General features: G+C 39.8%; 1 protein-coding gene across 1 annotated transcript in view; it reads left to right on the top strand.

Moving 5' to 3' along the window:
- Nucleotides 1–24,737, top strand: part of OCA2 (OCA2 melanosomal transmembrane protein) — a 442,782-nt gene that overhangs the window by 27,046 nt on the left and 390,999 nt on the right. The window contains exon 2 of the mRNA XM_044230697.1: nucleotides 6,993–7,261. Within this exon, the coding sequence (XP_044086632.1) occupies nucleotides 7,014–7,261 (248 nt within the window). The 5' untranslated portion in view covers nucleotides 6,993–7,013. The remainder of the gene's footprint in view (nucleotides 1–6,992; nucleotides 7,262–24,737) is intronic.

Raw genomic sequence — 24,737 nt, 5'->3', positions numbered from 1 at the left:
CCTTCCATTTCTATTTTTTGGAACAGTTTCAGGAGAATAGGAATTAGTTCTTCTTTAAATGTTTGGTAGAATTCCCCCGGGAAGCCGTCTGGCCCTGGGCTTTTGTTTGTTTGGAGATTTTTAATGACTGTTTCAATCTCTTTACTGGTTATGGGTCTGTTCAGGCTTTCTATTTCTTCCTGGTTCAGTTGTGGTAGTTTATATTTTTCTAGGAATGCATCCATTTCTTCCAGATAGTCAAATTTGTTGGCGTAGAGTTGCTCATAGTATGTTCTTATAATAGTTTGTATTTCTTTGGTGTTAGTTGTGATCTCTCCTCTTTCATTCATGATTTTATTTATTTGGGTCCTTTCTATTTTCTTTTTGATAAGTCTGGCCAGGGATTTATCAATTTTATTAATTCTTTCAAAGAACCAGCTCCTAGTTTGGTTGATTTGTTCTATTGTTTTTTTGGTTTCTATTTCATTGATTTCTGCTCTGATCTTTATGATTTCTCTTCTCCTGCTGGGCTTAGGGTTTCTTTTTTGTTCTTTCTCCAGCTCCTTTAGGTGTAGGGTTAGGTTGTGTACCTGAGACTTTTCTTGTTTCTTGAGAAAGGCTTGTACCGCTATATATTTTCCTCTCAGGACTGCTTTTATTGTGTCCCACAGATTTTGAACCGTTGTATTTTCATTATCATTTGTTTCCATGATTTTTTTCAATTCTTCTTTAATTTCCCGGTTGACCCATTTATTCTTTAGAAGGATGCTGTTTAGTCTCCATGTATTTGGGTTCTTTCCAAAGTTCATCTTGTGGTTGAGTTCTAGCTTCAGAGCACTGTGGTCTGAAAATATGCAGGGAATGATCCCAATCTTTTGATACCGGTTGAGTCCTGATTTAGGACCGAGGATGTGTAATCTATTCTGGAGAATGTTCCATGTGCACTAGAGAAGAATGTGTATTCTGTTGCTTTGGGATGAAATGTTCTGAATATATCTGTGATGTCCATCTGGTCCAGTGTTTATTTCTTTGCTGATCTTTTGCTTGGATGATCTGTCCATTTAGGTGAGGGGAGTGTTAAAGTCCCCTAGTATTATTGTATTATTGTTGATGTGTTTCTCTGATTTTGTTATTAATTGGTTTATATAGCTAGCTGCTCCCACGTTGGGGGCATAGATATTTAAAATTGTTAGATCTTCTTGTTGGACAGACCCTTTGAGTATGATATAGTGTCCTTCCTCATCTCTTATTATAGTCTTTGGCTTAAAATCTAATTGATCTGATATAAGGATTGCCACTCCTGCTTTCTTCTGATGTCCATTAGAATGGTAAATTCTTTTCCACCCCCTCACTTTAAATCTGGAGGTGTCTTCGGGCTTAAAATGAGTTTCTTGGAGGCAACATGTAGATGGGTTTTGTTTTATTATCCATTCTGATACCCTGTGTCTTTTGATTGGGGCATTTAGCCCATTAACATTCAGGGTAACTATTGAGAGATATGAATTTAGTGCCATTGTATTGCCTGTAAGGTGACTGTTACTGTGTATTGTCTCTGTTCCTTACTGATATATCACTTGTAAGCTCTCTCTTTGCTTAGAGGACCCCTTTCAATATTTCCTGTAGAACTGGTTTGGTGTTTGCAAATTCTTTCAGTTTTTGTTTGTCCTGGAAGCTTTTAATCTCTCCTTCTATTTTCAATGATAGCCTAGCTGGCTATAGTATTCTTGGCTGCATGTTTTTCTCGTTTAGTGCTCTGAAAATATCATGCCAGCTCTTTCTGGCCTGTCAGGTCTCTGTGGATAAGTCAGCTGCCAATCTAATATTTTTACCATTGTATGTTACAGACTTCTTTTCCTGGGCTGCTTTCAGGATTTTCTCTTTGTCATAAGACTTGTAAATTTTACTATTAGGTGACGTGGTGTGGGCCTATTCTTATTGATTTTGAGGGGCGTTCTCTGAACCTCCTGAATTTTGATGCTCGTTCCCTTTGCCATATTGGGGAAATTCTCCCCAGTAATTCTCTCCAGTATACCTTCTTCTCCCCTCTCTCTTTCTTCTTCTTCTGGAATCCCAGTTATTCTACTGTTGTTTCATCTTATGGTGTCACTTATCTCTCGAATTCTCCCCTCGTGGTCCAGTAGCTGTTTGTCCCTCTTTTGCTCAGCTTCTTTATTCTCTGTCATTTGGTCTTCTATATCGCTAAATCTTTCTTCTGCCTCATTTATCCTAGCAGTGAGAGCCTCCATTTTTGATTGCACCTCATTAATAGCTTTTTTGATTTCAACTTGGTTAGATTTTAGTTCTTTTATTTCTCCAGATAGGGCTTTTATATCTCTGGAGAGGGTTTCTCTAATATCTTCCATGCCTTTTTCGAGCCCGGCTAGAACCTTGAGCATTTTCATTCTGAACTCTAGATCTGACATATTACTAATGTCCATATTGATTATGTCCCTAGCCTTCGGTACTGCCTCTTGTTCTTTTTTTTGTGGTGAATTTTTCCGCCTTGTCATTTTGTCCAGATAAGAGTATATGAAGGAGAAAGTAAAATACTAAAAGGTTGGCAACAACCCCAGGAAAATATGCTTTAACCAAATCAGAAGAGATCCCAAATCATGAGGGGGGAGAAAGGGGATAAAAAGAGGTTCAAAAAGAAAGAAAGAAAAAAAAGAAAAAGAAAAAGAAAAGAATTTTAAAAAGAAAGCAAATAAAGAAAAATATCAAAAAGAAAAAAATATATATTAGATAAACTAGTTAAAAAACGTTAAAAAAAGGGTAAAAGTTAAAAAAAAATTTAGCAGAAGAAGAGAAAAAAAATGAAAAAGAAAAAAATTCAATTAACTGCAAGACTAAAAAAATCACAGGGAAAAAGCCATGAGTTCCGTGCTTTGCTTTCTTCTCCTTTGGAATTCTGCTGCTGTCCTTGGTATTGAAACTGCACTCCTCGGTAGGTAAACTTGGTCTTGGCTGGATTTCTTGTTGATCTTTTGGGGGAGGGGCCTGGTGTAGTGATTCTCAAGTGTCTTTGCCCCAGGTGGAATTGCACCGCCCTTACCAGGGGCCGGGCTGAGTAATGCGCTCAGGTTTGCGCTCAGGAGCTTTTGTTCCCTGAGCGCTTTCCATAGAGTTCCAGAGGACAGGAATCCAAATGGTGGCCTCCTGGTCTCCGGCCCGGAGGAGCTGAGAGCCCGGGGCCGCACTCCTCCGTGGGCCCTCAGAGAAGAGCGCCCAGTTACTCCCGTCTGCCTGACCTCCGGCCGTGCTCCGAGCTCACAGAGCCTGCGGCCGGTTCAAGGTAACGCCGAGCTGCGAGCTTACTGTCGGCTCTGTCTCTGTAGCCGGCTTTTCGTTCCAATACCCGCAAGCTCTGTGACACTCAGACACCCACGATCCTTCTGTGACCCTGCGGGACCTGAGGCCACGCTGAACCCGCGTAGGCTTCGCCCCGGTTTAGCCTCTGGATTGATGTCCCTCAGCGGAACCGACTTTTAAAAGTCCTGATTTTGTGCTCCATTGCTCCGCCGCTTGCCGGGAGCTGGCCCCTACCCCCGGGGTCTATCTTCCCGTCGCTTTGGATTCACTTCTCCGCCAGTCCTACCTTTCAGAAAGTGGTTGTTTTTCTGTTTCCAGAATTGCTGTTCTTCTTCTCTTCAATCTGCCGATGGATTTGCAGGTGTTTGCAATCTTTAGATAAGCTATCTAGCTGATCTCCTGCTAGCTGAAGTAGTCTCAGCCTGCTACTTCTCCGCCATCTTGACTCCTCCCCAATTTTTTAAAATTTTTAATAATTTTTTATTATATTGTGTTAGTCACCATACAGTATATCATTAGTTTTTGATGTGTTTTGTGATTCATTGTTTGCATATAACACCCAGTGCTATGGCAATATGTGCCCTCCTTAATACCCATCATGGGGCTCACCCATCCCCCCTCTTTACTCCCCTCTAAAACCCTCATTGATTACTGGAGTCCATAGTCTCTCATGGTTCATCTCCCCCTCTAATTTCCCCCTCTTCATTTTTCTTTTCCTTCTCATCCCTTATTATCCATGTATACCCTATGATCCACAAATAAATGAAGCCATATGATAATTGTCTTTCTATATTTGACTTATCTTAGCATAATTTCCTCCAGTTCCATCCACGTTTATGTAAATGTTGGTTATTTATTCTTTTTGATGGCTGAGTAATATTCCATTATATATATGTGGATCACATCTTCTTTATCCATTCATCTGTTGAAGGACATCTCAGCTTCTTCCACGGTTTGGCTATTGTGGACATTGTTGCTATGAACACTGGCATGCATGTGTCCCTTCATTTCACTACATCTGTATATTTGGGGTAAATGCCCAGTAGTGCAATTGTAGGGTCTTAAGGTAGCTCTATTTTTAACATCTTGAGGAACCTCCACACTGTTTTCCGAAGTGGCTGCACCAACTTGCATGTCCACAACAGTGTAGGAGGGTTCCCCTTTCTCCACATCCTCTCCAGTATTTGTTGTTTCTTGTCGTGTTAATTTTTGCCATTTTAACTGGTGTAAGGTGGTATCTCAACATGGTTTTGATTTGAATCTCTCTGATAGCTAAAGATGATGAGCATTTTTTCGTGTGTCTGTTAGCAATTTGTATGTCTTCTTTGGAGAAGTGTCTGTTCATGTCTTCTCCCATTTCTTGACTGGGTTATTTGTTTTTTGAGTGTTGAGTTTCAGAAGTTCTTTACCGATTGTGGATACAAGTCCTTTATCTGTAATGTCATTTGAAAATATCTTCTCCCATTCCATTTTGTTTGATGGTTTCCTTTGCTGTGCAGAAGCTTTTAATCTTGATGAAGTCCCCAAAGTTCATCTTTGCTTTTGTCTCCCTTGCCTTTGGAGATGTGTTTTGAAATAAATTGCTGTGGCTGATGTCGAAAATGTTACTGCCTATGTTCTCCTCTAGGATTTTGATGGATTCCTGTCTCAGTTGAGGTCTTTAATCCATTTAGAGTTTGTCTTTGTTTATGGTGTAAGAGAATGGTCCAGTTTCTTTCTTCCGTGTATAGCTATCCAATTTTATAGCACCATTTGTGGAAGAGACTGTCTTTTTTTCTACTGGATTTTTTTCCCCTGCTTTGTCAAAGATTAGTAGACCATAGAGTTGAGGGTCCATATCTGGGATCTCTACTCTGTTCCATTGATCTATGTGTCTGTTTTTGTGTCAGTACCATGCTTTCTTGATGATCACAACTTTGTAATATAACTTGAAATCAGGCAACGTGAAGTCCCCAGCTTTGTTTTTTCTTTTTCAATATTTCCTTGGTGATTTGGGGTCTTTTCTGGTTCCACACAAATTTTAGGATTGTTTCTTTTAGCACTTTGAAAAATGCCATTGGTATTTTGATCACATTGAAAGTATAGATTGATCTGGGCAACAGAGACATTTTAACAATGTTTATTCTTCCAATCCATGAGCATGGAATGTTTTTCCATCTTTTTTGTGTTCTTCATTTTTCTTTATAAGTTTTCTGCAGTTCCTAGAGTATAAACCCCTTACCTCTTTGGTTAGATTTATTCCAAAGTATCTTAAGGATTTTTGTGGTATTATAAATGGAACCAATTCCCTAATTTCTCTTCCTACAGTTACATTGTTAGTGTATAGAAAAGGAACTCATTTCTGTGAATTGATTTTGTATTCTGCCACATTAGTGAATTGCTGTATGAGTTCTAGTGATTTGGGGGTGGAGTCTTTTGTTTTTTCCATGTAAAGTATCATGTCACCTGTGAAGAGAGAGAGTTTGACTTCTTCTTTGCCAATTTGAACACCTTTTATTTCTTTTTGTTGTCTGATTGCTGTTGCTAGGACTTCCAGTACTATGTTGAACAATATTGGAGAGAGTGGGGATACTTGTCATGCTCCTGATCTAAAGGGAAGTATTCTCAGCTTCAGTCTCATAATCTGAATCATTATTTTAAATGCAAATATGAGAGCATTAACTCGTAGGTAGAATCAGGAAAGTTGTAAAATTTGTATTCTGTAGTTCATACATGCATGTGGGTTTTGTACTTACTAGACAATGGAAACAATTGCATGAAACTAAAATGTTTTTTAATTTTTGATAGAGGCACATTCTACTAACCCTCTACCTTCTCCTTACTGATGAGTGAGCCACAAAGAATGGCAGGCCCATGTATTGTACCCATTCCAACTATAGTTGTGAACATTGCTTCTCATGTTGCAAATCCTCCTTAACCAAACCTCACAATGAATTTTGGCTTCATAGCAACCCTTGATAGCAAACCATTCTGCTGCAAATCAGAGGTCATTGCTGGGGTCATGGGAAGCTGGCAAATGTAAAAGAATAAAATGGTAATGGTTATAAATGTAATCCAAAGAGTAGGACCTCATAACTTTTTTTTTAAAATTTCACTTTCAATTACTGTATTACTTTCAGTGAGTAATTGTTTTCATTTTTATAATAAGTATTATTATTTTCTCATTGCAAAAGTATTAATTTGCTGGATGCAAAAACCCATACAACCATAACATAGTCAGAAAAAAAGGAGAAAGTCCTTACCACACAGAGATGGTCATGTTTTGGAGGCTGGGTCTTTCTGGTGTCCCGTTCTATGCATATGCTATGTATATATTTATTTCAAGAAAAATATCCTGCTCTATCCGTGTTTTTTCTGTATCCTTAATATTTCCCACTATAAATCAGTATCCTTTTAGAGCATTTTTAGTTGTATAGTATTTTATACTATGCACATATTGTAACTTTCTTAACTAATGCTTTCTTATTGAATACTTAGGTCATGACTAATGTGAAATGTGCTACAATGTTCATCCTTAGAGTTGAGCATACACTGTTTCCCATGTGATATTAGAATGCTGGAACACTGGAAGGGCTCCATTATAAGAGGCCAAAAAATAACAAGGGTAGAGAGAGACTGACTGGATTCCATATGGATTCCTCAAGGTGCAAACAATATTCCCAGTTTGCTTTTCATCAAGAGTGCTTTCTTTCTGACTGACCTAGTGAGAAGAGTGACGACAGAACATGCATCTAGAGAACAAAGACGGCGGGCTGACCTCTGGTGTGCTGGAGATGGAGTTACATCAGACATCTGCTCCCACGTGTGCTGCCCTGGGAAGGCCAAACCTGGCAGGACATGCCACCAGCAACTACAGGCTACAGCGCGGAGTCAACAAAGAAGACCCCTCAACTCCCTACCCCAGCAGGGCAGCTGGAAAGAGCTGCTGGGCTTCTGTGGACCAAGATTTTGACTCATTTCTCACAGAGCAGAGGTGAATTTATAAGAATTTTATCTTATAAATGTGGAATTCACAAATACTGGATTTTTTGTAAGCATTGTTCCTCCATTTTTTTGTGGGAAAATTTTCAGATATTGTGCAAGAAATGCAAGAATACTCTAGCACTTTCCTGGCCTGTTTTGAATGAATGCTCTTTCTAAAATGTGGCTAACATAACTCTAAAACTCTAAAAACTCTATAAAAATAGAGATTTTTGCATGAAATATGCATTTGCTATATTATTTTAAGGCATTAAAAGTATTATATGACTTTAAAAAGGATAGTATTTATATACTTATATATAAAATATTCTTATATATAAGATATATATACATATAAGAATATATATATATGTCTTAGAACATGCATTGTTCTTACAAATATGTCAAGTAAATCAGTTGAATATTGTTTTTCATGTAAGGAAAATCTAGATTACATTAAAAGGAACTTTTGATAAACCCTTAAATATTTACCAGAGTAAAACCAATGAATAGATATAAAAAGCATCCTATAAGTGTCAATTCATACCCATGTAGGGACATACTGTTTACCCTGCAGATCTGGGTATCCTTGTCCCCACAGGCAATAAGTCCTGCTCAGAGCAGTTGCTCAGCCAGAACTTGACCCACAGTACCAGTGGTCTAATGTTGAAAAAGGCAAAGCATCATAAAAATACATTGAAGTGTGGTGTACAGCCCCACCACCTGCCATGATCCTGTCCCCTTCTCCTTTCTAGGGTAGCACCTATCCCAGTTTACTGTTGATATCACCAATGTGCATGTTCATACTATTACTGTTTATGTATCACTAAATAGTATGTGCTCTTGTCTTGCAAATGGTTAAACATTGACTTGCTTTTTTTTTGTCCAACTTGTTTTTTGGGATTTGTCAGTGTGGCTCCCTGTAGCTCTTGTTAATTCATTTGGAGTGCTCACTTAAAACGTCAGTATCTGAATATCCCACAGTTTATATGTCTTCTCCTGTAGGTAGCCATTCAGTGTCTACCCCACTCCTTAGTATTTTGCTATTAAAAGCTGCTTACAATGCATTTTCTTGTATAGATTTTTGGGGGTATGAGTTGGGGGGGATTCTCTAGAGTACCTTTCTACTTGATAACAAATGTTGGTTCCTAAAATGTCTGCACCTTAGGATTTATTAGATGTACCAGATTCATAATTGTGTCAGTTTACCCTCTCACCTTTCCAATGTTTGGTGCCAGGGGACTTTAAAATGAGAAGATGTGATACATGTGATATGCTATGTCATGGTTTGCAAGGAAGTTTGTATTTCCTTGTTGACCAGGAAAGCAGACCTTCTTCCCACTTGTTTACTAAGCAGTTAGGTTTGTTTTTCATAATGTGCCATCTTGTACATTTTTCTCAATTTTCCAATGATTTGTTTATACTTCTCTCTCTCTCTTTTTTCTTAAGATTCTTCATATCAACCCTCTTTGGTCCTGTGTTGCAAGGTCTTCTCCAAGCCAGAAGATCATCTTTTCTTTTTATTTATGATTTTTAAGAAAAGGTTTATTTATTTATTTTAGAGAGAAAGAAAGAGAGAGAGCATGCATAGGTGGGAGGGTCAAAGGGAGAGGGAGAGAGAACCTGCAGATACCATGCTGAGCATGGAGCCCAGTGTGGGGTTTGATCCCATGATCCTGAGATCACAACTTGAGTTGAAACCAAAAATCAGATGCTCGACCAATTGTGCCACCCAGGTGCCCCATTTATGTTTTATTTTAATAAGGTATTAATATGATTATATTTGTAAATCTTTCATGGTTTTGTGCTCTTTTGGGGGGCTAGTATTTTAAAGCTCAGATATTTATAAGAACTCAACTTCCTCTTTGATTTCATAAAAATTTCCTCCTGTTTTCTAAAAGTCTTAAACTTTGCTCTTTAGATTTAGTCCTTTACCAACCTGGAATTTATTTTTAAGTCACCCTTCCTTTCCCTCTCTTCTTTCATCTTTCTCTCTTTAGTGCTTAAAAATATAATAATACATACCAAAAAATAAAAACCAAACCCAGTACAGTTTTTGATAACAATTTTAGGTCTGAAATGCAAGAATAATTAAGGGCATCATTGGAAGGTGGAGGAGTACCTCCAGAATTTCCATGTAGGATTGGATTACGGCAGACTGTAGGGAAGCTGGGGCTGGAGATCTTCTCTGGAAGCTGTATTGACCTCAGCTATCTCTTGCCAGAATAATGGTGCAGACCCCAAACACAAAATTCATCATGTGGGTTGTAGGGTGGTAGTCTAACTCTTTATGCCAGTGCAGGTTTGGCTGCCAGCTAACTTAGGGGTCTCATGGGCCACCTACCTCTTGTCCTTCCAAAGGTTTCATGACTCCAGTGTGGAAGCTAGTCATAAGCTTCTGCCACCTCATGTCTGCTAACATCTCACCAACAAACTGGAGGTCAGAGTCACATCCTGTGCTCTGAGAGTCACCAGATAGAATGCAGGTTGCAAATGTGAATTTCAGGTAAAAATGAGTATTTTGGGGGAAGTTCTTGTACTAAAAAATTATTTGTAGTTTATCTGTCACCAAATTTGGCTGGGCACTCTATTTTTATTTGCTAAATCTAACCACCTGTTGCTCAGGATATGCTCCTCTCTGGAGACTAGAGCTCCCGTGAGCTAGCAGTGGCCTGCCATAGTTATGTCCTAACTAGCTTGGCGGTGCAAAAAAGTCCTACATGATGAAGGCAGGTCCCAGGGCCAGTAGAGATGAGCACTCTTGAGCCACAACTTCTCCTGCTGAGCTTGTTCCAGGAGATAGAGCAATAGTAATCAGGAAACCTATAGGGACAGCTCATAGAAGACCTGGGAGGATATCTATTGGCTAGTTCTCCTATGATGTGGGCCCATAGGAGAAGGACCAGCTTGGTGTGAGTGTCTGTGTGTGTACAGAGTGTTTAGTGCTATTCATATGTGCACTTATGTGAGTCCCTGAACCAACATGCTCCTCCTGAACAGGCATGTGCTAGTGTTGTGTGGTCACTCCAGATGCATCTTTTTAAAGGTTATTTGTGGGATTCATTACATTTTGCATTTCTTATTTAATGAAAATAAGTATGAAATGAAAAGAGATGTGTTCATATTGATGATAAAATAGAAATTTTTAAACTTAATGGAGACGAAGCAAGATGGAAATCACTGGATATGCAAAAAACAACCAACTCTTTAGCTTCAGAGAATTTAAAACTCACTATTACAGGTTAGTTTATGAAGAGAATGAAAGTAAAGAATGTTATGAGATGCTACAAATACATTGCTTAAGCAATTTTGCTGAAAAGGTTATTTGGGATTTCATATTTTTGAACTCTCTGAGAACATTCCCCTTGGAAGCAGATCATTTGCTGTTAATTCTGAATGGAAGGGAAGGAGGCAGAGGTTTGCAGCCTTTTGCACCCCTTTTGTCCCTTCACTTCCAGGAAGTCTAGGGGCAGTTTCTGGGATCAGTTACATCACCTGTGTACAAACTGGTTAGTAAATGTTTTCCCAAAACTATTAAAATCTTTGTGAAACAAGGCAGGATATCGATAATGTGACTATCATATCATTAATACAACCCTGTTTTGTATCCTGTAGTATTGTAGAAACTTCTGAAATCAAATAGTGTGAGTCCTCCAACTTTGTTCTCCATGTTGCTTTGGGTATTCTGGGCCCTTTGCCTTTCTGTATAAATACTATCACAACTATGTCAATTAAAAACACTCTGCTGGCATTTTGATTGGGACTGCGCTGAATCTATATGATAAGTTCAGGGGGAATTTGTATCTTTTTTAAAAATTTAATTTAATTTTCCAGTGTTCCAAGATTCATTGTTTCACACCCAGTGTTACATGCAATACGTGCCATCCTTAATACCCACCACCAAGCTCACCCACCCCTCACCCCCCTTCCCTACAAAACCATCAGTTTGTCTCTCAGTGTCCACATTCTCTCATGCTTCCCCTAATTCTCCATTTTCCCCTAATTCACTTTTCCTTTCCTTTTCCTAATGTCCTCCATGTTATTCCTTATGCTCCACATGTAAGTGAAACCATATGATAATTGACTTTCTCTCCTTGACTTATTTCACTCAGCATAATCTCCTCCAGTCCTGTTCATGTTGATACAAAAGTTGGATATTCATCCTTTCTGATGGCTGAGTAATATTCCATTGTATATATGGATCATATCTTCTTTATCCATTCCTCTGTAGAAGGGCATCTTGGCTCTTTCCACAGTTTGGCAATTGTGGCTGTTGCTGCTATGAACATTGGGGTACAGATGGCCCTTCTTTCACTACATCTGTATCTTTGGGGTAAATACACAGTAGTACAATTTCAGGGTCATAGGGTAGCTCTATTTTTAATTTCTTGAGGACTCTCCACACTGTTCTCCAAAGTGGCTGGACCAACTTGCATTCCCACCAGCAGTGTAAGAGGGTTCCCCTTTATCCACATCCTCTCCAACACTTGTTGTTTCCTATTCTGTTGATTTTGGCTATTCTAACTGGTGTAAGGTGGTTTCTCAGTGTGGTTTTGGCCTGAGACGCGCGCCCGACCCATAGCCACCTCTGAAAAGAGGTGCGTGCAAGCCGGGCACTCCCTGCCCCGGCCAGCGGCAAAATCTCAGTGTGCGATTGCTGCTTGGAACCTCTCTGGCGGTCGGGAGCTCCCAGACAGCCGCCACTGCCTTGGCTTTGGGTACGAGCAAAAGATCCTGCGCCCCCAGGGTCTGCAACTTGGAACCTGTTCTGCCAGCAGCCAAGGGGGAAGTTATTCAGGTTCTGCACCCAGACTGAGGCTTCTCTCTGAGAGGGACATCAGGGTGCGGTTTGATTTCCTCTAATACTACTAAAACCATCAAAGGCGGTCAAGGTGAGAGAAAAAAAAGTGAACAATCAGTGTGGTTTTGATTTGAATCTCCCTGATGGCTAATGATGATGAACATTTTTTCATGTGTGTGTTAGCCATTTGTATGTCTTTGGAGAAGTGTCTGTTCATGTCTTCTGTCCATTTTTGGACATGATTGTCTGTTTTTTGGGTGAGTTTGAGGAGTTCTTTCTAGATCTTGGATATCAGTCCTTTGTCTGTAGTGTCATTTGTGAATATCTTCTCCCATTCTGTGGGTTGCCTCTTCATTTTGTTGACTGTGGACATTGCTGCTATGAACATTGGGGAACATATGGTCCTTCTTTTCACTATATCTGTATCTTTGGGATAAATACTAGGCACTAGGTATTTCTTCTATGGACACTCTAGGTGCACCACCTTCCCAGCAACTTAATGCATTCACCAACTTGGAAGCTCTCCCAACCTTTTAGTTTTTTTTTTTTAACAGAGATTCTGTTATGTAGACATGATTGATTAAATCATTGGCTGTTGGTGATTGAACTCAACCTCCAGCCCTTCTTTTCTTTCTTTACACTGAGCTGGACTTCCTCTGAGTTAGAAATCAGCCTGAGGTAAAACTAAGTTTTTCTCAGGAATTTTTTGAGCATTTGTCTGGCCTGTGTATATATATGTGTGTCTTTCTAAATTTCCTTGTATACATGGCTGCTTTTGAGTATCCTAATTTCTCAGAGACTTTTTCCCCAGTTTCTTCTCTGGCCTTAGATGATTTATTGTGTATCTCCACTTGTAGTCTGTTGCCCCAGGAGTTTGTGGGTTTGTAGCCCATCTTGAAGTTTTTATGAAGAGGTCCTGCTGCTTTTCCCGCTTGCATTCTGAGGTATGTGAAACAGAGATGAACAAATTTCAGCATGGGTGAGTCTCTCAAATAGCCCCCAGACAACTTAGAATGGACATACTCAATATGCTTTAAGTGAAGTCTTTTTTGCTCCCTCTAATTTGAAGGGTTAAGGGAACTGAGAAGAAGACTGCCACCTGCTTAAGACTCAGATCACCTCCATACCAGGGAGGGTGTGGGTCAAAGCAAGTGTAAACTTTCCTAGCCTTTTGAAAATGCTTTTTATTGTTTAGGGTTTTGTTTGTTTGCTGTAAACCTTTGACAGTTTTCCAGAGCACCTACAAAGTTGCTTCAGAAAGCTTCTGGTCCATCCTTCCTTCCTTCCTCCCTTCCTTTCTTTCTCTCCCTTCCTTCTCCTTTCCTTCCTTTTTTCTGTCCATCTGTCCATCTTTCTTTCTATGTTTCTGTGGGGGAATGAAGGCATAGAGCTTCCCAGATTGCCATTTTTCTCTCCTCTTTATTCTGAGGAGTCATTTTACTGTCTGCAGAATTATTAGTTGATAGACTTTCTCTCTGAACATGGTTTTGAGCCACTCTAGTGAAATTATTTCATTTGTTAATTTAAATTTTGTTAGTTAACATATAGTGTAATATTGGTTTCTGTAGTAGAGTTCAGTGATTCCTCACTTACATACAACACCCAGAGCTCATCACAACAAATGCCTTCTTTAATACCCATTATCCACCTAACCCATCCCTCACCCACTTCCCTCCATTAATCCTCAGTTTATTCTCTGACGTTAAGAGTCACTTATGGCTTCTTTACCTCTCTCTCTCTCTCTTTTTATCTTTTTTTAAAAATATGTTCAGTTAGCCACCGTATAGTACATCTTTAGTTTTTGATATATTGTTCAATGATTGATTAGTTGCATATAACACCTAGTGCTCATCACAACATGTGTTCTCCTTAATATCCATCACCTAGTTACCCCCTAACCTTACTCCCCTTCCCTCTGAAACCCTCAGTTTGTTTCCCAGAACCAGAGTCCACAGTCTCTCATAGTTCGTCTCCCTCTCTGATTTCTTTCCCTTCAGTTTTCACTCTCTTCCCCTATGGTCTTCCATGCTATTCCTTATGTTCCACATATGAGTGAAACCATATGATAATTGTCTTTCTTTGCTTGACTCCTTTCGCTTAGCATAATCCCCTCCAGTGCCATCCATGTTGATGCAGACAGTGGGTATTAATCCTTTTGGATGGCTAAGTAATATTCCATTGTGTATATGTACTGCATCTTCTTTATCCATTCATCTGTTGAAGGGCATCTTCTACAGTTTGGCTATTGTGAACATTGCTGCTATGAACATTGGGGTGCACATGCCCCTTCTTTTCACTGTGTGTATCTTTGGAACAAATACCTAGTAGTGCAATTGCTGGGTCATAGTGTAGATCTATTTTTAACATCTAGAGGAACCTCCATACTGTTTTCCAGAGTGGCTCTATCAACTTGCCTTCCTACCAACAATGTAAGAGGGTTCCCCTTTTATCCACATACTTGCCAACATTTGTTGTTTCCTGTTTTGTTAATTTTTCCTGTTCTAATTGGTGCAAAGGTGGTGTCTTATTATGGTTTTGATTTGAGTTTCCCTGATGGTTACTGATGTTGAACATTTTTTTCATGTGTCTGTTAGCCATTTGTATGTATTCTTTGGAGGAGTGTCTGTTCATGTCTTCTGCCCATTTCTTGACTGGATTATTTGTTTTTTGGGGTGTTGAGTTTGAGAAGTTCCTTACTCCCTTTTTTCTCCCCCCTTCCCATATGTTCATTTGTTTTCTTTATTAAATTCCACATATGACAGAGGATATATTATATATCTCCAAAGAAGAATGAGATTATGCCATTTGTGACAACATGGATGGACCTAGAGGGTATTGTGCTAATTGAAACAAGTCAGACTGAGAAAGAGAAATACTATATGACTTCATTCATATGTGGAATCTAAAAAAAAAGAGATGAATAAACAAAAAAAGCAGAATCAGACCTATAACAAATTGGTAGTTACTGGGTGGGGGGAGGTGGAAGAAGGGCAAAATGGGTGAAGGGAAGTGGGTATTACAGGCTTCCCATGAATAAGTCATGGGAATTGTAATAGTATTGTATGGTAACAGATGGTGGCTACACTTGCGAGTATGTTAAGCATAGCATAACATATAAGCTTGCTGAATCACTAATGTTGCATACCTGAAACTAATGTAATATTGTGTGTTAACTATCCTAAAAAAAAAGAGAAAAATGATTCAGCTTATTTTTTTTCAGTCAGTGCTCTTTGGATTGTTTTAGATTGGTTAATTTTTAAAGTTCTGAAAATATTATTCTGACAATTTTTGCCTGTTTTCTTAAAATTTTTATTTATTTTTTAAATTTCTTTTCAGTGTTCCAGAATTCATTGTTTATGCACCACACCCAGTGCTCCATGCAATATGTGCCCTCCATAATACCCACCACTAGGCTTATCCAACCTGGTGGATAAGAGTCCATAGTCTCTCATGTTTGTCTCCCCCTCCAATTTCCCCTAACTCCCTTCTCCTCTCCATCTCCCCATGTCCTTCGTGTTATTTCTTATGCTCCAAAAATAAGTGAAACCATATGATAATTGACTCTCTCTGCTTGACTTATTTCACTCAGCATAATCTCTTCCAGTCTCAACATTGCTTTATATGGAAGAGAAAATTTTTACCAGTTCTTACTCTGCCATTCCTACTCTTATCTCCTATTGATTTTATTTGAAAGAAAATCTCATCTCATAAAGATAATATTTTTGAGATACTAAGTGGAAGTACTTTTCTGTCTCTGCAAGAGTACAGGTAGTTTGGGTTTGGCTTAGAATCAAGTCATTGTTCACATTTGTATTTCAGGCTAGAATTAAAAAAAATGCATAACATCGGGTGATAGCTTGCAAGGCTGAGAGGGAAGTGCTGGTCTGGCTGGGAACTGCTTGCAATGCTCCACTGAGAGGGTATGTCAGCATTGCTCAAGAGATGCCCATGTAGGTGGTATGAAATAGAACCCTGGTATTCAATCCTGGGCAGACATGCTGAGGACCTATAGCTCCCACTTGCCAGCACACCTGAGGAGTCTCACAGGGATCAGAAAAGTAAAATGTGAGGATTTTGTAGGACAGATAATAAGGAGAGCACTAGAAGCTTGTACAGTGCCCCCAGGTTGTGGTGGAAGCAGCACAGTTGTGATGAGAGGCATGTAGGTGCATGCCTTTTCAACATGGAGTGCAATTGTTCTCATAACCTTGTTATGTTCTCATAACCTTTGTTCTCATAACCTTTTCAACATGGAGTGCAATTGTGTGTGTGTGGCATTTCTTTGAAGGGGAACAACTCTCCTAATCAGGAGTTTGAACCTTCAATTAAATGAATGTAGACAAAAATAGACTGTTTAAAATAGGCGAAGGCTGAGCAACTGCCAATTGGCATTCCATTCTCCCATTTATCAAATGAATGGGGGGCCCACTTTTAGAACCCGAGTTAATTAATTGCTAAACATGTGGAAGTGATATGGTTGGGTATCCCTAACTCTGCTCAAACATTCTTCCTTCTCAGATGGTATTTGCTCTTCCCTCCCTTAGGTCAATATGATGGAAAATCCGCAAAAGACTATTACCGGGAAGCAAAAAACATTGTGAAGTCTTTAAAACTTATTCTCCTTTTTACATAGTTTTATGTAGAATATCATTTAATCTCCTTAGTTACTTAGACTCATGAGTGGTTTTAGCTTATTCTTTTGCTCACTTTGGTTTTATTTCTAGGCTTTCACAAATTATTATTTTGAAATAATTTTAATCTTACAGAAAATTTATGGAATAATATGAAAAACTCCTGGATACCCTTCATCTAAAAACTTCAGTCAGTTTTGCCAACTCTCTGAATGGTGCTTAAACTTTATAGCAAAGGATTCAATTCAGAAGCACATATTGCATTTTGTTGTGATGTTTCTTTTATCTCCTTCAGTCTGGAACTTTTTTTTTCTTTTTTTTTATATTTTAGTACCTTTAATGTCTCATTTATCCTGCATTTTTTTTCTTTTTTGTTTTTTTTCAATTTATTTATTTTCAGAAAAACAGTATTCATTATTTTTTCACCACACCCAGTGCTCCATGCAAGCCATGCCCTCTATAATACCCACCACCAGGTACCCCAACCTCCCACCCCCCGCCACTTCAAACCCCTCAGATTGTTTTTAATAGTCCATAGTCTCTCATGGTTCACCTCCCCTTCCAATTTACCCAAATTCCCTTCTCCTCTCTAACGCCCCTTGTCCTCCATGCTATTTGTTATGCTCCACAAATAAGTGAAACCATATGATAATTGACTCTCTCTGCTTGACTTATTTCACTCAGTATAATCTCTTCCAGTCCTGTCCATGTTGCTACAAAAGTTGCGTATTCATCCTTTCTGATGGAGGCATAATACTCCATAGTGTATATGGACCACATCTTCCTTATCCATTCATCCGTTGAAGGGCATCTTGGTTCTTTCCATAGTTTGGCGACTGTGGCCATTGCTGCTATAAACATTGGGGTACAGATGGCCCTTCTTTTCACGACATCTGTGTCTTTGGGGTAAATACCCAGGAGTGCAATGGCAGGGTCGTAGAGAAGTTCTATTTTTAATTTCTTGAGGAATCTCCACACTGTTCTCCAAAGAGGCTGCACCAACTTGCATTCCCACCAACAGTGTAAGAGGGCTCCCCTTCCTCCACATCCTCTCCAACACATGTTGTTTCCTGTTTTGTTAATTTTGGCCATTCTAACTGGTGTAAGGTGGTATCTCAATGTGGTTTTAATTTGAATCTCCCTAAGGGCTAACGATGATGAACATTTTTTCATGTGTCTGATAGCCATTTGTATGTCTTGATTGGAGAAGTGTCTGTTCATATCTTCTGCCCATTTTTAAAAATTTTTTAATTTTTATTTTTTTTCAATTTATTTATTTTCAGAAAAACATTATTCATTATTTTTTCACCACACCCAGTGCTCCATGCAAGCCGTGCCCTCTATAATACCCACCAGGAACCCCAACCTCCCACCCCCCCGCCACTTCAAACCCCTCAGATTGTTTTTCAGAGTCCATAGTCTCTCATGGTTCACCTCCCCTTCCAATTTGCCCATTTTTTGATGTGTTTGCCTGTTTTGTGTGTGTTGAGTTTGAGGAATTCATTATAGATCCTGGATATCAACCTTTTGTCTGTACTGTCATTTGCAAATATCTTCTCCCATTCCGTGGGTTGCCTCTTTGTTTTTTTGACTGTTTCCTTTGCTGTGCAGAAGCTTTTGATTTTGATGAAGTCCCAAAAGTTTATTTTCGCTTTAGTTTTCTTTGCCTTTGGAGACATATCAGCCGTGGCTGATATCGAAGAGATTACTGCCTATGTTTTCCTCTAGGATTCTGATGGATTCCTGTCTCACATTGAGGTCTTTTATCCATTTTGAGTTGATCTTTGTGTACAGTGTAAGAGAATGGTCGAGTTTCATTCTTCTACATATAGCTGTCCAGTTTTTCCAGCACCATTTATTGAAGAGACTGTCTTTTTTCCACTGTATATTTTTTCCTGTTTTGTTGAAGATCAATTGACCATAGAGTTGAGGGTCCCTATCTGGGTTCTCTCCTCTGTTCCAGTGGTCTATGTGTCTGTTTTTATGCCAGTACCATGCTGTCTTGGTGATCACAGCTTTGTAATAAAGCTTGAAATCAGGTAACGTGATGCCGCCAGCTTTATTTTTGTTTTTCAACATTTCCTTAGTGATTCGGGCTCTCTTCTGATTCCATACAAATTTTAGGATTATTTGCTCTAGCTCTTTGAAGAATGCCGGTGGAATTTTGATCGGAATGGCATTAAAAGTATAGATTGCTCTAGGCAGTATAGACATTTTAACAATGTTTATTCTTCTGATCCAAGAGCATGGAATGGTCTTCCATCTATTTGTGTCTTCTTCAATTTCTTTCATGAGTGTTCTGTAGTTCCTCAAGTACAGATCCTTTACCTCTTTAGTTAGGTTTATTCCCAGGTATCTTATGGTTCTTGGTGCTATAGTAAATGGAATCGATTCTCTAATTTCTCTTTCTGTATTTTCATTGGTAGTGTATAAGAAAGCCACTGATTTCTGCACATTGACTTTGTATCCTGCCACGTTGCTGAATTGCTGTATGAGTTCTAGTAGTTTGGGGGTGGAGTCTTTTGGGTTTTCCGTATAAAGAATCTTGTCATCTACGAAGAGAGAGAGTATGACTTCTTCATTACCAATTTGGATACCTTTTATTTCTCTCTGTTGTCTGATTGCTGTTGCTAGGACTTCTAATACTATGTTGAACAAGAGTGGTGAAAGTGGGCATCCTTGTCTTGTTCCTGATCTCAACGGGAAGGCTGCAAGCTTTTTCCCACTGAGGATGATATTTGCTGTGGGTCTTTCATAGATAGATTTGATGAGGTTCAGGAATGTTCCCTCTATCCCTATACTTTGAAGCGTTTTAATCAGGAACGGATGCTGGATTTTGTCAAATGCTTTTTCTGCATCAATTGAGAGGACCATGTGGTTCTTCTCTCTTCTCATATTAATTTGTTGTATCACATTGATTGATTTGCGAATGTTGAACCATCCTTGTAGCCCAGGGATGAATCCCACCTGATCATGGTGGATAATCTTTTTGATGTGCTGTTGGATCCTGTTGGCTAGGATCTTGTTGAGAATCTTAGCATCCATATTCATCAGTGATATTGGTCTAAAATTCTCCTTTTTGGTAGGGTCCTTGCCTGGTTTGGGGATCATGGTAATGCTGACTTCATAGAAAGAGTCTGGAAGTTTTCCTTCTGCTTCAATTTTTTGAAACAGATTCAGGAGAATAGGTGTTATTTCTTCTTTGAAGGTTTGGTAGAATTCCCCAGGGAATCCGTCAGGTCCTGGGCTCTTGTTTTTTGGGAGGTTTTTGATCACTGATTCAATCTCGTTATTAGATATCGGTCTATTCAGGTTGTCGATTTCTTCCTGGTTCAATGTTGATAGTTTATATTTTTCCAGGAATGTATCCATTTCATCTAGGTTGCTAAGCTTATTGGCATATAACTGTTGATAATAACTTCTGATGATTGTTTCTACTTCCTTGGTGTTAGTTGTGATCTCTCCCTTTTCATTCATAATTTTATGAATTTGGGCTTTCTCTCTTTTCTTTTGGATTAGTGTGGCCAGTGGCTTATCGATCTTATTGATTCTTTCAAAAAACCAGCTTCTAGTTTCATTGATACTTTCTACTCTATCTCTGGTTTCTACCTCATTGATCTCAGCTCTAATCGTGATGATTTCCCTTCTTATGTGTGGAGTTGGTTTGATTTGTTGTTGATTATCCAGTTCTTTAAGGTGTAGAGACAGCTGGTGTGTTCTAGATTTTTCAATTTTTTTGAGGGAGGCTTGGATGGCTATGTATTTTCCCCTTAGGACCACCTTTGCTGTATCCCATAGGTTTTGGACCAAAGTATCTTCATTCTCATTGGTTTCCATGAATTGTTTCAGTTCTTCTTTGATCTCCTGGTTGATCCAAGCATTCTTAAGCAAGGTGGTCTTTAGCTTCCAGGTGTTTGAGTTCCTTCTGAACTTCTCCTTGTGATTGAGCTCCAGTTTCAAAGCACTGTGATCTGAGAATATGCAGGGAATCATCTCAGTCTTTTGGTATCGGTTGAGTCCTGATTTGTGACCCAGTTGTGGTCTATTCTGGAGAAAATTCCGTGTGCACTTGAGAAGAATGAGTATTCTGTTGTTTTAGAGTGGAATGTTCTCTATATATCTATGAGGTCCATCTGGTGCAATGTGTCATTCAATGCTCTTGTTTCTTTATTGATTTTCTGCTTTGATGATCTGTCTAATTCTGAAAGAGGCGTGTTAAGATCTCCTTTCAATTAGAGTATTCATATCAATATGACTCTTTATCTTGATTAACAGTTTTCTTAAGTAATTGGCTGCTCCCATATTGGGAGCATAGATATTTACAATTATTAGATCATCCTGGTGGATAGTCCCTTTAAGTATTATGTAGTGTCCTTCTGTATCTCTGACTACAGTCTTTAGTTTGAAGTCCAATTTATCTGATATGAGAATCACTACCCCAGCCTTCTTTTGAGTCCCATTGGCATGAAAGATGCTTCTCCATCCCTTCACTTTCAGTCTGCGTGTATCTTTAGGTTCAAAATGCGTCTCTTGTAGACAACATATGGATGGGTCCTGTCGTTTTATCCAATCTGGAACCCTGTGCCATTTTATGGGTGCATTTAGGCCATTCACATTGAGAGTGATTATTGATAGATACGTGTTTATTGACTTCGAGTTACCTTTGAAGTCTTTCTTTCTGTAGACTGTCTCTATATTTCTGTTCAATGCTATTCTTGGATTTTTTCTCTTTTATAGAACCCCCCCTTAATATTTCCTGCAGTGTCGGCTTGGTGGATGCATAGTCTTTTAAGCCTTGCCGGTCTTGAAAACTCTTTATCTCTCCATCCATTTTGAATGTCAGTCTTGCTGGATTAAGTATTCTTGGCTCCATGTTCTTCTCATTTACTGCCTTGAATATATCTTGCCAGCCTCTTCTGGCTTGCCAGGTCTCTGTGGACAGGTCTGATGTTATTCTGATGGGCTTCCCTCTGTAAGTAAGGAGCCTCTTTGCCCTGGCGGCTTTCAAGAGATTATACCTACAATTATAATTCCTCAATTTGACTATCAGGTGTCGTGATGTTTTTTTGGAATGTATAATCTTGGGTGGAGACCGTTCAGCCTCTAGTACATGAATGCTGGTTCCATTCGCGAGATTGGGTAAATTTTCATGAAGGAGTTGTTCCACTATATCTTCTAGACTTCTTTCTTTCTCCCCCCTCTAGGGATTCCAATAATTCTCACGTTGGAATGCTTTATGGCATCATTTATTTCCCTGATTCTGTTTTTGTGGTTTCTATGCTGTTTGTTCCAGGCTTCCTCCTGATCCTTTCTCTCTATCTGTCTATCTCTATTTGTCTTCCAGATCACTAATTCTATCTTCTGTCTCAGTTGCCCTAGCTTGGAGAGAGTTTAGATTAGATTGGAACTCATTGAGAGCATTGTGAACCTCCTCCCTGGTAGCTTTAAGCTCCGCCCTAACATTGTGAACATCCTGTCTGATCGCTTTCAGTTCGGCCCTAATCAATTCTGTTTGGTCATCCATGGCTTTCTCCAACCTAGCTATTGCCTGGATAACTGTTAGCCTGAATTCTCTTTCCGATATATTGTCTATGTTGATAGCCATTAGCTCTGTTGCAGAAGATCCATCCTCTGTATTTTTCTTCTGTTGGGCATTCCTCCTCCTAGTCATTTTGGTGGGAGATGACTGAACAGATGTAGCTGGATGTATCAACTGTGGTGCAGTCAAGGTGCACCCTGGAACACTTCTGAGCAATCAGGATTCCCCACCCAAACGAGAGACAAAAAAAAAAGAAAAAGAAAAAGAAAAAAAAGGAAAAGAAGAAGAAGAAAAAGAAAAAGAAAAAAGAGAGAGAGAGACAGCAAAGAAAGGGAAGATGAGAAAGAAGGTTCAGCCCAGATGGGCCCCAAGGTAAGATTTATGAAGTAGACAAACAAAAAGAGATAAAAAGACTGATACAAGTATTTGGCAAGAGAAAAAAATATATATGCAAATAAAGAAAGAACCTTGTCAAAAAGAACCACAAGTGTAAAATTTATATGCTATCAGAACAAACACAAAAAACACAGAAACACTGGTGGAAGAAGATGGGAGAGTTCTTATAAATTCTCAGTGTGTGCGAGGAAGGTTGTTTTGATTCTTCCTGGATGTATCTTGATATCTTTTTTAAAGGACTCAACTTTCCTAAGATAAAGGGGATTAAAAATTGGTTTACCTATAGGGGTAGTATTGATTGGGGAAAGGGGATTACTTTGAAGTTTAACTCTATATGAATATTAGAGGATAAAAATAAAAAGGAATAAACTAGAATAAACTAAACTAAAAATTTAAAAAAGGAATTCAAAAAATAAAAATGCAAAGGAAAAACATAGGTGTATGTATCAAAAAGTTCAGGTTAGAAAGGTATTATGGAATTTGATGTACTGTACAGCTCGCTGTGATGGTAAATAGGTTAAAAAATTACCTATGTGTAAAAAAAAAATATGAACCAGAATAGTGGGAACGAGTGAACAATACAAGTTTTCCTGTTTTTTTTTCAGGCTTTCAGGCATAGAAAGCGGTTTTTATGCTAGTTCACTTTTTTTCCTCTCACCTTGACCGCCTTTGATGGTTTTTGTAGTATTAGAAGAAATCAAACCGTACCCTGATCTCCCTCTCAGAGAGAAGCCTCAGTCTGGGTGCAGAAGCTGAATAAATTCCCCCTTGGCCGCTGGCAGAGCAGGTTCCAAGTTGCAGACCCTGGGGGCACAGGATCTTTTGCTCATACCCAAAGCCAAGGCAGGCGGCTGTCTGGGAGCTCCCGACTGCCAGAGAGGTTCCAAGCAGTGATCGCACACTGAGATTTTGCCGCCGGCCCGGGCGGCTATGGGTCGGGCACGCATCTGGGACACTGAGAACGGGGCACTGGTCTGTAAGCCCCAGGCTGGGCTTTTGCGCACCTCTGTCAGGGGAAGAGTTTTGGGCGCGCAGCTTAGGCTTTGAAACAATGGCGCGGGTCAAAGAGCGCCGGCCAGGCCTTTGTAACTCAGGGGAGCTTGAGGGACGTGCGCGCGTATCTCGAGCTTTGTGGTAGGGCTAGTGCGTGTTCTGCAGACCGGTGTGGCTCCCATCCCCTCACAGGAACTAGAACCCACCCATTCTCAGGCACGCTGGCGGGTTAGGGACCAAGAACGGTTTCTCCGCCGCACTCTCTCTGCCTCAGCGCCGGGGAGGGTGTCTGGGACCGGGGACTTAAGCCCCTGTCCCTAGCCACCCCGATTCCCACAATTTCCCCCCGCGATCCTTTGCTCCTTTGGAGTGCTTTCAACCAGTCTCCAAGTTAATGCTGGTCCCCAGACGCAGGGCACTCTCGCTCGTATTGGGGTATTACTTTCCAACCGGTTGCCTCTGGTGGCTCCCTCCCCCTTTTGTTTATCTTCCGATATCAGTCCACCGTTCCCATTCTGCTTTACCTGCCCACTGGCGTCTTCTGCCCCTGTAGAGATCCAGACATGTATAATTATGATCTCAGGCTGATTTCATGGGTGATCGGAGTTCTTTGGTAGGTAATCAGCTCACTTTGGGGTACAGGCTGAAAAGGCGCCTCTTCCTACTACTCCGCCATCGTGTGCCCCCCAATTTTTTCAACTTCTAAACAGAGAGGTGCATTTTGTACCAACATCTGATCTTCTTATGTCCTGCATGAATCCCTTTCCTGGTGGAGTGGAGCAAGGCATCACTACACTTTCTCTGCATCTTGTAGTAGTATGCTTTTTCATCCAGTACTAGCAGAGCTGTCCGCAGATGTCAGTTCCTCAGGGGTTTGTCACCATAGGACAACCTTTAACTACTACAGGGACTCTGATAAACATCTGCTAAGGCTGGGCTGGGCTTTGGCATGTTACATTTCTTACTTCTTCCAGTCCCACTGGTCTGCAAGAGGGGTGCTGTTCATTGTTATTTTGGGGGCATGGGAGTGAGTGTCCTCCTTTCTGTCTCCCAGAGAATGTACAGGTCTGAACTGGTTCCCTGTACTCAAGGAAGGAGTTCTAGTACTGTCTAATATGCAGTGGTCACA

The sequence above is a fragment of the Neovison vison genome, chromosome 13 (assembly GCF_020171115.1).
Source record: "Neovison vison isolate M4711 chromosome 13, ASM_NN_V1, whole genome shotgun sequence".
Lineage (NCBI taxonomy): Eukaryota > Metazoa > Chordata > Mammalia > Carnivora > Mustelidae > Neogale > Neogale vison.
The sequence above is the reverse complement of the archived record's forward strand: the minus strand, read 5'-3'. Positions and strand labels throughout refer to the sequence as shown.